This window comes from Cavenderia fasciculata, assembly GCF_000203815.1.
Source record: "Cavenderia fasciculata unplaced genomic scaffold Scf_ET2XIPL01COFD4-5, whole genome shotgun sequence".
NCBI lineage: Eukaryota > Evosea > Eumycetozoa > Acytosteliales > Cavenderiaceae > Cavenderia > Cavenderia fasciculata.
The window spans coordinates 1,439,685-1,455,080 of record NW_004457695.1 but is presented as its reverse complement, the minus strand read 5'-3'; the positions used below and the strand labels follow the sequence as shown (position 1 = coordinate 1,455,080).

Sequence of the window (15,396 nt, the reverse complement as noted above, 5' to 3'; positions counted from 1 at the left end):
TTATTTTATGTATGATACTCCTAAAATGAAGATATTGATGCAATGGGTCGCAATTAAATAATTAATGCATTGAATTAACTTTTTTAAAAAAGAAGCCTCTAATTGTTTATTAGAACTTTAAATTAATTTATTTTATACTCTACTCTATCACAAGGGTATTCTCCGATGCAATCATGATTTGTCGAGGTGGCTTTTTGCCAAGAACAACTAAAAAAAAAAAATTGTTTTATTGTTGCTCTTCTTGTTTGATCAACATAAGGAGATCATCTTATCTTATTGTTCATTTTAAAAAAACCAATGATGTTATACTCTTATTTATTATGTATATTTGTCTGCATGCTGATAGGATTCTCTTCTGTCAGCAATGCTCAAGAGATATATCAATTTTTTAATCCAGCTTCAAAGTTTTGCTTACAAGGTCTAACCACAACGATATCTGATGTTGATGCAGTTCTCTGTGGAGGAAGCACTGCAAATCAGAAATGGAGATACACTATTAATGGTCAGTTTATCAATGTTGCAAGCAACTTGTGTTTAGATTTCAATGGTCAAAATGTCGTATCTGTTACCTGTAGCCGCTCCAATCCAAATCAGTTTTGGAATATCATCACATCACCATCTTACCCTGATATCTTCCAAATTGTTAGTAGATCGACCGGTAAATGTGCACAAGTTTATAATGATGGAAAGCTTCATGGATACATGCAACCTTGTGGTGCTTTTGATGATCTAAATTTTAGATACCAAATGTATAGAAAATATCAAAGTATGTAAATTATATATTAGTATATCAGTTTATATAATTCTAACAACTTGTTGAATGATTGATCAATCATTATTATCATAGGTACTTATCTTTCACCTGTATTCAATAGAAATACTATTCCATTGACACAAGGTGCATTTATTATTGGTGATGGGAGAGCTTTAAGCCCTGGTTTCACCTTGACCATCAATGATTACAGTTTGGTGCTAACGTTTACCGGTCAATTTGTTTTTGTCTCTCCTGCTGGAACCACTTTGTGGACGTCGGATGGTGTCACACCACAATACAGTTCAGTTCCTTACGGTGTATTTGGTAATGATGGAAATCTTTGTAGCTATAGACCCGGATACCCTTCCTATTGTACCTATTCACAAGGTCTTGGTGGAATGTACTTGAATATTCTCCCACCAGGTTCATACAACCGTCCTTGGGGTATTGTGATCCAAAACGCAGCAGGAAAGATGGTGTGGGGTAGATTTGGTACAAGTACATCGATGCCTGGATTCTACTCATTGATCCCAGGTAACTTCCTCGATTCCCAATCAACTACAAATAACCAAATCGAACCTGGCCAATTTATCACAAATGGTCGTGACTATCTAACGATAACAACAACTGGTGACATCCAATTTTGGGTTCGTATGTATCACTCACTACAAACAAATATATTTTAAAAAGTTGCAGCTCTAACTCAAAAATATTTATTTTTGTTTGATTGTTCTAGAAAACCCAAATTACCCAGGACAATTAAAATGGACAAAGTTAAATAATAATGGTACCGGTAGAGTTGAAGGACCGTATATATTGACAATTCAAAGTGACGGTAATTTTTGTTCAAAGAATAAAAGAGGTGATTTGATTTGGTGTGGAGCTGAAAAATCAATTGATTATTCTCGTTACCTCTATGTTCCACCAAATGATGGTTGGGATGTAAATTGGGGATTTATTACACATGATGGAATATCCAATATGGCTGCATGGGGTCAATTTAACGTACCTACACCATCATTTACCAATTATCTCAAACAAGGAAACACTTGGACGTCTAGCTTGAGCAATGCCATCATCGTAGCCAACACAAATACCTATTCGCTCTTGACAACTGTACAGTTTTTCATCTCTGATGGAAAGGCTGTCACATTGGTTCCTGATTATTCTTCTTACAGGGAATATACAAAATCGGTTGGTTGGAATAGTGTAGGTCAGTTTGTATTCACAGTTACCAACCCATCTACTGGATGTGTCAATACATACTCGACAGAAATACCTAGAGGGTTTATCGATGCCCAACCAAACTACTTGGTTTCCATTCCAGGTATGCCAGAATTTGTTATGTTAAACTCCAATGGTCAATTAATTTGGAGTGGTTTACGTGATGGTTTCACACACTCTTTGTCAAATACTTGTTGATCATCTATAAACACACCTATTGAATACACTCACTATTCTATTCATAACACTTGAAAATTACTTTATTATTATTATTATGCATCTATAAGATAAATCTGTTTGTTTGCTCAATGATTATTTTTCAAATTTTATAAAGATTAGAAAAAGAGAGAGGATGAAACAAAGAGTAATAATAAATAATAATAATAATAATGTTACAAAGTTAAATATATTGTATCTATATATATTTATATTTATATATATTAAGATAAATTTTATTCATTGCATCACATCAAACTATTAATTTTCCTTTTTTGAGAGTAGATATTATTCGGGAATAGGGAATTGAACAGATTCCTCTTTTACATTCTCCTACACCTTCAAAATCCGTTGACGTCTCATCTTTATAAAGAGACACTCCCAACTTATCATTTCATTCACATCTTACACTTTTCATTCATTATATATATAATATAGTTATATCTATCTATCTATCTATATAATCTTTTTAAAATGAAACTATTATTACTACTATTTGTAGTTTTAATAGTTGGATGTAGTAAAGCATTCATTCAAGTTGATGTTAATACACAGAATCTAATTGATGAGTATGGACGTGTTCGTATATTCCATGGTCTCAATGCAGTATACAAAATCTTCCCTTGGCATCCCGATACAGATACCTTTGATCCTCAAAACTCTCTTTGTCAAGAGGATATTGATAATCTTGTATCATGGGGTTTCAATGCAATTAGATTAGGTGTTATGTGGCCTGGTGTAGAGGTAATAAATATAAATATAAACAACAACAACAACAACAAATACAATGTACACTTTATATAAAAATAATACTTACCTTTTTCTTTTCTTTTGTATTCTTTTCCTTTTTCTTTTTCTTTTTCTTTTTTTAATTTCTAGCCAGAAAGAGATGAATTTAATCAAACCTATGTTAATGTAATGAAAGGAATAGTTGATACATTGGGAGATAATGGTATCTATACTATTATTGATTTCCATCAAGATTTGATTAATAGAAGATTCTGTGGTGAAGGTATCCCTGATTGGGCTGTTGCTGTCCCAGATACTAGGGCATTCCCAAGTCCAGTTGCCAGTCCATATCCAGTCGACAATACAACATTGTATCCAAATCTCGAACAATGCTTGTCCAAAGAATTTGCACAATACTACTTTTCCGATCAAGTTGGAGCTGCCTTCCAATCACTCTATGATAATGTCGATGGTATCCTAGACGAATTTGTTAAATATTGGCAACTTTTAGCTACAACTTTTGTTGATTCAAATACTGTTATTGGTTATGAAATTATTAATGAACCTGTAAGTTACAAACAAACTTATTTAAGTATATTGAAAAAATAATAATAATTAACAACCCTTTTTATTTATCTATCTATTTCAAGTGGGGAGGAGATGTTTATAAAGATCCATTATTACTTGTTGATTTGGGACATGCTGATAGAGTCAATTTAGCACCACTTTACAATACTATCAATAGAGCTATTCGTGATATTGATGATCAACATTGTGTCATGTTTGAAAAGTCTTTGGTCGATGTTTACGATTCACAATTTACTCCAGGTACTCCAGGTGGTATCGAATATAATAATCGTCAAATTCTATCATATCATATTTATTGTGGTACTTCTGGTAGTGGTCCTCGTTATATTGGTTTATGTGATGGTAAGTAAAGAAAACAAAAAGGAAAGACTATTAATTAATAATATTATATTTACTTTGTTTATTTTTTTGGATTGTATGTAGATGAGAATGAAGTATTTTTATCAGGAGCAATGAAAGATTTAAAGAGATTGGGAGGAGGTGGATTTATGACTGAATTTGGTGCTATTGGAAACTCAACCAAATCAATGGAGATGATTACCTATATGATGGAACAAGCTGATCGTCATCTTCAATCATGGACCTATTGGCAATACAAATTCTACAATGATATTACTACTTCTGGACCAGAGGAATCACTCTATTTGGCCGACGGTAGTCTAGATGTTGAAAAGGTAATGACACTGTCTCGTACCTATGCCAGAGCCATCGCAGGTGAACCAATCTCTATGTACTTTGACATTACAACATCACAATTTTTATTCTCTTACAAGATCAACACTGCCATCACCCAACCAACTGAAATCTACTTTAACCGTCAATTCCACTACTCTTCTGGAGTCAATGCACAAATCACATCTGGTGAAGCTACCCTAACCATTATCAGTGATAATATTATTAATATCATTCCAAATTCAAATACCATTAATGGTAGTATCATTAATGTTTCCATTTCACCTTCAAACTAATTAAAATATAAGGAAAGGAAAGGAAATTAAATTATATAAATAAATAAATATAAATATATATTTTAAAAAAAATTATTACAATAATGTATTTATATTATTGATTATTAATTATTAATTATTATTAATTATTATTATTATTATTATTAGTTATCTTCTTCATCTTCATCTTCTTCGTCATCAAAATCTTCATCATCAAAATCTTCGTCATCAAATTCATCTTCATCCTCTTCATCTTCATCTTCATCATCATCTTGTTGTTTAGTTAATTGTTGAGTTGGTTGTTGAGATTTAAATTGTTCTTTAATCTTTTTATAAGATTCTTCGTCTTGATCCAAATCCTTGTCTTGTAGTTGTTGTTGTTGTTTCTTTGTCAATTCCAAAACCTCTTTAACCTTGTCATTGTTAAAGATACGGACTTCATTTGTCTTTTTAGTTAACTTTTTGATTTCTTTTTCTTCTTCTTCCTCTTCTTCATCACTATAATCAGAGTCGTCATCTTCCTCTTCATTATCTTGATTTTTCTTCTTTTTCTCTGGATTTTCTTCCTTTTCAAGTTCTCTATAAAATGTTCTTCTATCACTTTCAGTCATCATATACAATGCATGTTTTAACTTTAATTCATCTCTTTCTCTATCTTTTGGATCAGTTATTTCACTATATTACAATAAATAAATATAAATTGATTGAAAATTAATAACTCTATTTACATATTCGTTTGAAAACTAAGATAACATACGCAACGATTTCTTTAGCCTTGTGACATTTAGCACAAACCTTTAATTTCTTTACACAATCTTCACATAATTCATGATAAGCTCTTGTAACCTTTCTTTGAGTACAATGTGCACTATAAAACAAACAAATAGAGATAGATATAATGATATAGGGTAGGGATGGAGGAGGGAGGTATAATTAAAAATAATGTTCTTTCTTTTTCTTTTCTTTCTATTCTTTTATTCTATCTTACCATTTACCAGCCATTGACAATGGTTTATACTTTCTATATTTCTTTCTCCATTCGATAGTATCATGACAGTCTTGACATAGACCTTCGTTTGGCATCTGTGCAATCTTTTCAGTCTTTTTACTGTTTGGATTATGTATAAAGGCTTTTCTCTTTTCTATTCCTATTGGTCTCTTGTTACCTCCTCCCATTCTTTCTTTTTCTCTGATATTTACTTTAATGAAATATATATACAAGTGATAAAACTGTGATGCTTACAAAAAAAACGATAAAAAACGACCGAATCAATTTTTGTTATAATTAATTTCTTTTTTTTTTACAAAACAAACAAAGACGACCTGAGTTTAAGAATTAATTTGCAAAAAATACAAGATATTTTTATACCATCAACTATGACAACTCATCATCTGCTGCTCAAGCATTTATTATTATTTACAACGTATAGAGAGAGATAAGGGGAGAGAGATAGAGATAGATAGAAACAATCATGTCAGTATTATACTCTAAACTATCACCTTTAAAAGATATAGCAACAGGGTTTATGAAATCGTTGGGTAAAAAGGATGCAATTGTATGTTCAGTGTTGGCTGGTGTAACACTTTGTTCAGTTTGTATGTAGTGTAGTTTTAGGGTTAATAACCTTTGGATCAACTATAAATATTGCTATCATATTCTAATTATCAATCATTTGTTTGATTTAGATCCATTTTTAAGATATACTCAAGGTAATATTCCAGATTTATTATCACATGATACTTCATCAAAAATATATGATTTGGCTCAAATATCAACAACCTTTCAAGAATACACGGACGAGGAATTAGATTTCTTTGAAAGAATATCTTCTGTTTCTGGTAAGAGAGTGATTTAAATCAAAATCGACCCGGGTCTAATCACTAATATTATATTATACTTGATTTTTAGGTCAAAATAATGCATTTTGTAGACTATTATCAACAGAAGCAGATATTAATAATTTAATATGTATATTATGTAATCATGCAGCAATTATTCAAGATTATGAAGTCCAAAGATCACCATTGACTAAATTCCAAGTTGATACTCATTATAATAGTTTTGATAGTTATATTCTTGGTCATTTAGTTTATACTATTGAAAATGTACTTTATGTTGGTAAGTAAAGTAAAGAAAAGAAATAATAATATTTAAAAACTAATCAATTATTATTTGTTTAGCACCACTTGATGAGATACCATTTTCATATCTAAGTACAGTATTAAAAATTGATAATCATAGAATACCATACCCAGTTAAATTCTATTTGATGCAAGCAGTGGCAAGAGTAGTGATTGAAAGAAAGGATATAAGATTACCAATTTATTTTTCGGGGATATTCAAAACATTGGCTCAATATGTATTGGAGGAAAAGACTGGTATTCCTACTTATAATACAATAAGGATCGCACTTAATATGATGGCCATCTACGCCACTAATCATTGTCTGGATTATAATGGCTTTGAAGAAGAGGCAGAGTATGTACAAAGAATCCAACCATCCAACTCGCTTTTAAAACGATTGTCCTATCGTATATTTTCACTTGACCATTTTTCAAAGTCAGAGGTGTATCTGTTGGACACGTTTATCAATATATTTGGATGGCAAATGGGATGGGTGAAAACACCAGCCTTTTTCTTTTACTCTTATTTGATTCATGCGTCGCATGGTCCTCTTACACATATACTCTATTTCGATTTAAATAGAACATGGTCAAGACTTTTAGGTTTGTCGACCGTTGTCGGTGGTCACATGATGGCATACTACTTTTTCACCAGATCACATGGCTTTGTACCATTAATATTCCACTCCTCTGCTCTCACCACTATCCTCTTACTCACTGGTTGGGTCGATGGCGAGAATGCAACCGCCATGAGAAGTTCTCATTACCAAAACTTTACTCAAGATTTTCAAACTGATAAATTAATATTAAATATTGTCAATAAATAAATAAATAAAACAAATAAATAATATAATATAATATTATAATTATAATTTCTTTCTTTGTTTTTTAATTTATTGTTGGAAAAGGAAATAATTTTGGAGTTGTTTGTTTGTATCTATCATAATGAGTATTACCTTTCCATCTGTTGTCGGCTAGTTTCTCCAACATGGGAGTTGATATTTTAGTCATGAGAAATGTGACAAAGAGGGGAGCGACCAAAGCTACTAGTGACCATGTCAAAGATCCATCGATTGATGGATACCCACGAACACAAAATGCATAAATACTCCAATGAACTATTATTTCACCTACATAGTTTGGATGACGACTGTAGTTCCAAAGACCACTTGCAATCCATTTACCATGATTGTTGGGGTTGAGATGAAACTTTCTTTTTTGAAGATCTGCAATACACTCTATTGAGAATCCAAACAACCATAATACCATTAAACCAATATCAACTAGATTGAATAGATTATGATTGTTAAAGTGATCATTGATATTGTCTAGTGTTATTTGTTGTTGTTGTTGTTGACCGAATTGTTGATAACTTTGATATTGTGTTTTGTTGAGTAAGAGTAATGGAACTATGACTAGGAATACCCAAAGTGTTTGCATGAACCAATAGAATGATAAGATCTTTGGTTTATCACGTACACCTTCGAATCTTTTATCTACACCTGGGTTGTCTGTGAATCGAGTGATTCTAGAGTACAAAAAGTACCCCAATCTCGATGCCCATACTATGATCATCAATGCAGCCACCAAACTTCTCGTAGAACAGTACGCATGACCAAACCATATAGTTGACAATGTACACAATACAAATGCACTTGTACCTGCCAAATCATAATATTTCTCTGATTTGTTTATAATTGACCATCTTAATCCAATCAATTGAATTATTATATCAATTATTAATATATTTAATATCATCATTAATTTAAATTATAATGAAAATGAAAAGAGATCACCTTTTGACAATCAATCCAAATCTTTTGATTATTTTTGTTTTTTTTTTTTGTTTTGTAATTTGTAATTATTTATTATTTTTAATTTTAATTTAATTGATTTCTAAAATCTAAATATCTATCAATAATCGATTCTCTAATTTCATTTCTATAAACTCTATTTGTAAACATTGCAATTTTGAAATTATTTAAATCATTTTCACCAACTTCTAATTTTTCATTATTCCATGGTATATATCTATAATTATCTAAAAAATTAAAATAAATAGAAAGATTAATATATATATATATCTATCATTTACTTGTTCTATTCTTTTGAATTTACAATTTTCACGTTTCTTTGGTGATATATTCCATTTTGAAAAAATAAATTGGAAACTAATTTCTTCTGGAATCAATGTATGTTTAAATGAGAATAGATGTTCAATTGAATCGATATCAGAGACTATATGTGAAGCAAAATGTTTGTTGATAAAATGCCATTGAGAACCTTCACTAAAAGTCGATCGATTAAAGGTGGCGGCCATTTCAAACTTGCCACACAATTGTTGGTTTTTGTGAATATCTTGGACCGACTCCATTTCACGTCGACAATTGGGTTGCCATATTTGATGGTATCTTGAATTATCCTTTTGCACATCTTGTTCGAGGAAATTGAAATCAATGTGTTGACCGAGAAGCAACTCGAGTTGGTGAATTGGTTTGACGGGGAAATCATATTGTGAGAGATTGATTACATGACTCCAATCGTGTTGACCATTCTCACCCGTCACTTTCTTTTCTCTCTCTTTAACCATGTCAAAGAGAATGGTGTATGCAGCAACCTCTGCATATACCTGTGAAATGGATCCAGCCTGGCCAAAGAATCGTTTATCCATGATCACTATATTGTCATTTCTGTTGTACTTGGCCGTTGTCTGTGCCAAGAGATGGACCTGTTCGTCGGTTGCCTGTTTGTCAATATGAACGACATAGTAGTGTTTCTTTCGATATATACTCTTTAATAATAACTCGTAACCACCAACATCCAATTCAAAGTCATTCAACGAAATGACAAACCCAAGATTCGGTCTACGATGTGACAAACTATAATTGCTCGCATTTTCAACTACCAATCTATATCTATCTTTTAGATCATTTGTTTGTTGTTGTTCTTTCTTGTTGTCAAAATGTTGAACAAGATAAGATAAAAGAGTCTTGTCATTTTCACTCCATGGACCGTGTTTATAGAGTAATTGTTCGATTCTTTCATTCAACTCTTGTGCGATTGGTTGATCGAGTCTATCGGTACGGTATTTATTCCAACAACAATGAATCGATTGTGAATAACCATCACAATAACTTCTATTTGATTGACCGAGATTGGCAATATCATCTGGATTAATGACACATTGATTATTCTTTAAATCAATGTCTTGACACGACGACCCAATAAATGGAGCAACACAAATACATTTATCTTGAAATCCAATTCCACCATTCCTACAATCCATTGATATCATTGCTAATGATTTTTCAGTTTGTTTTGTTGTAGTAGTAGAGGTAGAGTTGTTTGTATTGGTTGTATTATTTGATATCTTTATCTTGTGATGATGTTTCTTTGGTTTTGGTGTTGGTGTTGTTGTTGTTGTGGTAGCAGAAGTTGAAGAAGATGAAGACTTTTGTAATTCTTGTTGTTCTTGAAGTAATTGTTGTTCATGTTGTTTCTTTTTCAAAGACATTACTTTATTCCAATAAATGTCATTGAGTATTTCTTCATCACCCATACTCGTTTTAATGATATCATTCTTTGTATGGTATGCCGGTATACCCTTTCTATTGCCTACTTCTTGATGATGTGATTTACTAATAGATACATAGGTGAAAAATGATAACAATGTAAATGCTCCAATACAAACAAATATTAATTTATATAATTGGATCATCTTGACAAAAAATAGATAAAAATAGAAAAAAAAAGAAATATTATTTATTTGATGAATAAATATATATATATATATATAATCAATCAGTAATCGATTACTACTACTGATAGAGATTGGAAATACGTAAATAATAAATAATGTTTGATTTTTGACCATAAATATATATGTGTGAGCGTGTGTGTATGGGGGTGACTATGAATATGAACAGTAGAAAAGTGTTTGAATTAAATTTGTAGTCTAACAAACATACATACACACACAATTGTAGAAAAATATTATTATTACTATTATTAATTATTATTATTATTATTTTAATATTACCAATTTATTCCATTTTGATTTAAAAATGATTTAATTTCAGATAGAGTTGGAACATTATTACAACCACCTCGGTAACGACAATTGAGAGCTCCACAAGCACTGGCAAATTGAATTGCTTTTTCAATTGGGATACCCTTGCCAAGAGAGTATAACATACCTGCACGGAATGCATCTCCAGCACCTATTGAATCGATTGCTGGTTGATCGGATGGAAGTGGTATAGCATTGTAATGTGTTGGTTCAGTGTATGATGACGACGATGATGATTTGCCTTCATCACTATGATACAATGTACCTCCAATCACCAAACCATGTGCACCATCAGTCAATATCAAAAAGGTCGTTGGATGACGAGAAAGCCATTCCTTTGCAGCTACGATATTAGCTTGTTTATCACCACTAGTACCAAAATAATTTGTATTAGTTTGATGTATATATGATTTCACACCTCTTTCTTGTTGTTTGTCTTTGTCTTTCTCTTCTTTTAAAAGATCAATTATATCATCTGATACTTGATGATCCATAATATAAAGATTACAATATTGATCTTGAATCAATTTGTTTACAAGTTTGTTTGAAATGGTTGGTGTATTATTATCAAGTGTAAACCATTGATTTGTATACTTTCTATTATCTCTTTCTAAAAAATCAAAGAAAGATTTCATAATGTTTTCTGAATGTTCCAACATGTATGAATAGATTGCAGTGAAGCCACTACCAAACATACTTCTTTCACTATCCTTTGATACATAGACATCACATACTGGTGTGATCATCTTGTGTTTTGTAATGACCTCTTGATCCTTTTGACTATCCAATAGATTGAATTGTGTTTCAAGTGATTGATGACGTCTACCAATTCTCTTTTCAAAGATATCCATCAACAATCTACCATTTGCATCATTTACCAATGGTGTTGTGAAATAGTTTATATCCAAATCAAACTTTTCTTCATCTCTTATTAATTGATATAAACATATCTAAAATGAAAAAAAGTAAAAGAAATATTAGAGATACATCTATCTATCTATATAAAGTTGAAAGATAACACAAACCAATGTATTACAAGCTTCACCACCAAGACCAATGATTTCTTCATCAACTTCAATATAACTCCCCTTTTTAGGAAAGTCATCTATCATTCTAACCGTATCAATACATGTTGTACCAAATACTATAATTCTATTTGTATTATTATTATTCTTATTCATTGTTTTTTGCCTATGTTATTTGAAAATGATCATGTTTATCAAAAAAAAAATAAAAGGTCAGGACTGTTCCTTAATTTAGACCAAATTTATCATCAAGGGTTCGACTCCCATCTTTCATGAATCTTGGAGTTGGTATAAGATAATTGTATATGTTCATCATTATGTCATTTCTTATTTATTCCTTTAAATTAACCCTAATATTATTAGGTTATTTGGACCTCGGCTAAATTAAATATAAATTCTTTAACGCCCTAAACCTAAAGGACTAAATACCTGGAACACAAGGAAAATGGTCTCGGTTAAATGAATGTTTGATCAATCCAAGATGTGTTCAAGAATGCAGTGCAAGGTTTGGGATCATTTGGTTCAATTCAAAGCTTTTCGTCTTTTCATTCTAAAAAAATCTCCAGAGATTTTTTAAAAAACGACCTAACTAGGTCTAAACGGGTGCTTCTTAGACAATACCGGTCTTGGTTTTCACAGAGTTTCTATCTTTCAAAAAATATCTAATACCGTGTTTGGTTTAAGAATACATTCTTAAATACACGTTGGATTGATCAATTCATTTCATTCAGTCCAACAAAATTAATAATAATATTACTAGTTAATAGAAAATGTTTAAAGAGATAATTGCAACTTTATTGATTGTTGCTGTAGCAGTCAGTAACTCATTACAAATCATTCAAGATACCCCAACATGTGGAACTTGTGTTTCAAATTTGGCTGATTCATTCAGTGCTATTCAAAATATCGTAGTCACCAATACATCTGTTAATTCTTGTCAAGTATGTTTAGTTTAAACTTTATATCACTAAATTAATTAAATTAATTTTATTTAATTATTATATATAGAATCTTTGTCCACTTTTGGGTGATTATTATTCTGCCTCATGTAGTTTAACATGTCTTGCATTTGGATATACTTCATTTACCAATTATATTGTTTATGATACCCCAGACCCCATCTATGTCTGTCAATATGCCGAATTGTGTGCTACCAACTCCAACCCAACTGCTCTTATTACCAACTTTACTACTACTCCAGCCTATGCTCCAGTTGGAACTGATATCCAAGTAACCATGCAATACACTGTCACTGTCGGTACTGGCCAATCCCAAATCATCATTGCCGGTCCATCAGGAAACACTTTCCTCCAATACGAGAGACTTCTTCACCAAATCTCAGGTAAAGATACCATTTCCTTTTTACTCTCCACCTTGGGTGATGTTCCAGGTGTCTACTCGATAACTGGTTTGGTTTGTGCTGAAACTTGCTTCTCAACCGCCCCCGGGGCTGCCACTTTATCAAAGTCTTACTATTCTTACCAACTTAATTAGATTAAATTAAATAAAATCATTTAATATATAAATAAATGATTTGATTCTTCTTTTTTGTTTAGATTATTAATTATTAATTATTATTATTATTATTATTATTTCCTTTTTAATTTTATTTTTTAACAATTTGTATAACATCTTCATCATCTAATAAATGAGCAAGACCAACTCTTTGAGGACAATGTTTAGCAGAGACACCCCAAACGATACCATATTTGAATTGATTGGCAAGTTCTTTGTGTAAATATTGACATACGTGTTCGACCGAAGCACCAGCTCTCAAAATGACAGCATCATTGAAATCAGGAGCTTCACCTCTCTTTTTAGTGTATACTCTAACCAAACTTAAATATTCCCAAATCTTGTCCAAAAGGAAATCAAGATTCAAACCAAGATTACAACTAATAACAACAGAGTTTGGTAATCTTGATATTCTATCTGTCTCTTCAATTGATAATTGATCAATCTTGTTATAAACCTAAATGAAATAATAGATAGGTAGTTTTGGTTAATAAATATATATATATATTATATATATTGTTATTTTGATATTTACATATAAACATTTAATATATGATCTTCTACCTTCGATAGCATCAATAACTTCATCGACGGTTGGATCACATCTAATGACAAGATCACAATTGAATATTTTGTATTCGTGGAGAATAGATTTGACGAGTTTCTCTGTAACCTTTGTCAATTGTTGAGTGGCTGTAAAGTTGACACCTCCGGCCGACTTTAGTTTATAGTAAATGTTGGGTGGTTGAGAGTTGAGACGAATGCCAATAGCTTCGAGTTCCTCTTCTAGTAGACGCTTTTGAATCTCTCCCTTGGAGGAATCCAACATCATCAATATAAGATCGGCGGTTCTAGCAACCGATATAACTTGTTTACCTCTACCACGACCTTGTGAGGCACCTTCTATAATACCCGGTGTATCCAACAATTGAATTCTTGCTCCGTGGTATTGAATGACACCAGGAATACATGTAAGTGTTGTGAATTCATAGTCTGCTTGTGCTGATTGCGTATCTGTCAATTTTGTTAAAATAGTACTTTTACCGACTGATGGGAAACTATACACAAATGAATCAAAGTCATTATAGATATTAGATACTACTTTCATCATATATATTTATATATTTATATATTTACCCAATTAAAGCAACTCTAGCATCACCAGATTTAAGTACTTCGAAACCTTCACCAGTCTTACCCGATGATTTGGGTGGCTCAAGTAGTGTAGCACGAAGCTTTGCAAGCTTGGCCTTGAGCATACCCAAATGATGTTCAGTAGCCTTATTCTTTTGAGTACGAGACATCTCAGACTCAATGTCTTTAATCTTTTCTAATATACCCATTCTCTTTATCTATCTCTATCTCTATATATCTTTGAACAAACTAATATAAAGTAAAATCTGATTTCTACACAATTTTATCTCTCGATCGAGAGCAAACTTTTTTTTTTTTTTTTATTGTTTGTGAAGAAAGATACTATACTATTAATATTAATAATGTCACATCTATCTTTATCATTATTAGTACAAAGTTATATTATAAAGAGATTGATTAAAACAAAAAAAGATGAAGACTATGATAGATTTGGGCCAGACGAATATCGGAATCTAATGTTACACGGAGAGACGAGGAGAAAGAGAGAGCGTGCAGATAGGGTTTGGAGAGATGATAGAGATTGCATTGGTTTGTAAATGGTGGTTAAAGGTTGTTAGACAGAGAACAAAGATATACTTTTCTGGTGGTGGTGGTCATTTGAATGGTAGAATATTAGCGTCAATCCATTCAAGTGTCAACTCTATCTACTCTTCAGATTATATCAAAACATTAAATTGGTCATTTGGAGGTTGTATTGACACTACCGCTGCTACAGTAGTAAAACATTTGCCATTTGACTATGAAACCCAATTGATTAGACTATTACCAAACCTACAAACAATCAACTTTAAAATCACTTGCACACTGATTGTAATACAATTACTAAATTACAATTGACCGATGGGACTATCACCCAAGACCTGGTGCCAGGGCTCTCCCATATGATTGCCACCAACTCTTCCATTACAGTTCTCTCAACCACGTGCCTTTGAGTAAGGCATAGACAAACAAAACAATCACCGTGTTGGATATTGGCACCAATTTTTGTAATAGTGACGACGCCCCATCTTTTTTCTCTGCCATGTTGCACAGTGACACTCTTCAATATTT

General features: G+C 31.7%; 9 protein-coding genes across 9 annotated transcripts; 5 read left to right on the top strand and 4 right to left on the bottom strand.

The window, feature by feature from the left end:
- Positions 1–297: 297 nt before the first annotated feature.
- DFA_08188 (uncharacterized protein) lies at positions 298–2,176 on the top strand (the record flags this gene model as incomplete). Its single annotated transcript, XM_004355632.1, has 3 exons — positions 298–766; positions 848–1,405; positions 1,491–2,176. 3 exons carry the CDS (start codon positions 298–300, stop codon positions 2,174–2,176), a joined length of 1,713 nt encoding a protein of 570 aa, XP_004355685.1.
- A 492-nt stretch (positions 2,177–2,668) lies between these two features.
- Positions 2,669–4,479, top strand: DFA_08187 (uncharacterized protein; the record flags this gene model as incomplete). Its single annotated transcript, XM_004355631.1, has 4 exons — positions 2,669–2,938; positions 3,074–3,490; positions 3,574–3,853; positions 3,935–4,479. 4 exons carry the CDS (start codon positions 2,669–2,671, stop codon positions 4,477–4,479), a joined length of 1,512 nt encoding a protein of 503 aa, XP_004355684.1.
- Positions 4,480–4,622: 143 nt separating this feature from the next.
- Positions 4,623–5,634, bottom strand: DFA_08186 (uncharacterized protein; the record flags this gene model as incomplete). Its single annotated transcript, XM_004355630.1, has 3 exons — positions 4,623–5,133; positions 5,216–5,326; positions 5,447–5,634. 3 exons carry the CDS (start codon positions 5,632–5,634, stop codon positions 4,623–4,625), a joined length of 810 nt encoding a protein of 269 aa, XP_004355683.1.
- Positions 5,635–5,930: 296 nt separating this feature from the next.
- DFA_08185 (uncharacterized protein) lies at positions 5,931–7,409 on the top strand (the record flags this gene model as incomplete). The annotated part of the gene is made up of 5 exons (XM_004355629.1): positions 5,931–6,054; positions 6,145–6,297; positions 6,368–6,577; positions 6,640–6,937; positions 7,166–7,409. 5 exons carry the CDS (start codon positions 5,931–5,933, stop codon positions 7,407–7,409), a joined length of 1,029 nt encoding a protein of 342 aa, XP_004355682.1.
- Positions 7,410–7,470: 61 nt separating this feature from the next.
- Positions 7,471–8,343, bottom strand: DFA_08184 (putative transmembrane protein; the record flags this gene model as incomplete). Its single annotated transcript, XM_004355628.1, has 1 exon — positions 7,471–8,343. One exon carries the CDS (start codon positions 8,341–8,343, stop codon positions 7,471–7,473), a length of 873 nt encoding a protein of 290 aa, XP_004355681.1.
- Positions 8,344–8,462: 119 nt separating this feature from the next.
- On the bottom strand, positions 8,463–11,832 carry gnt10 (carbohydrate/purine kinase domain-containing protein; the record flags this gene model as incomplete). The annotated part of the gene is made up of 4 exons (XM_004355627.1): positions 8,463–8,623; positions 8,701–10,220; positions 10,622–11,601; positions 11,677–11,832. 4 exons carry the CDS (start codon positions 11,830–11,832, stop codon positions 8,463–8,465), a joined length of 2,817 nt encoding a protein of 938 aa, XP_004355680.1.
- A 614-nt stretch (positions 11,833–12,446) lies between these two features.
- Positions 12,447–13,170, top strand: DFA_08182 (uncharacterized protein; the record flags this gene model as incomplete). Its single annotated transcript, XM_004355626.1, has 2 exons — positions 12,447–12,617; positions 12,685–13,170. 2 exons carry the CDS (start codon positions 12,447–12,449, stop codon positions 13,168–13,170), a joined length of 657 nt encoding a protein of 218 aa, XP_004355679.1.
- Positions 13,171–13,282: 112 nt separating this feature from the next.
- DFA_08181 (Developmentally regulated GTP-binding protein) lies at positions 13,283–14,534 on the bottom strand (the record flags this gene model as incomplete). Its single annotated transcript, XM_004355625.1, has 3 exons — positions 13,283–13,648; positions 13,727–14,249; positions 14,329–14,534. The coding sequence occupies 3 exons, from the start codon at positions 14,532–14,534 to the stop codon at positions 13,283–13,285; spliced, it is 1,095 nt and encodes a 364-aa protein (XP_004355678.1).
- A 153-nt stretch (positions 14,535–14,687) lies between these two features.
- Positions 14,688–15,183, top strand: DFA_08180 (uncharacterized protein; the record flags this gene model as incomplete). Its single annotated transcript, XM_004355624.1, has 2 exons — positions 14,688–14,878; positions 14,955–15,183. The coding sequence occupies 2 exons, from the start codon at positions 14,688–14,690 to the stop codon at positions 15,181–15,183; spliced, it is 420 nt and encodes a 139-aa protein (XP_004355677.1).
- Positions 15,184–15,396: the final 213 nt, after the last annotated feature.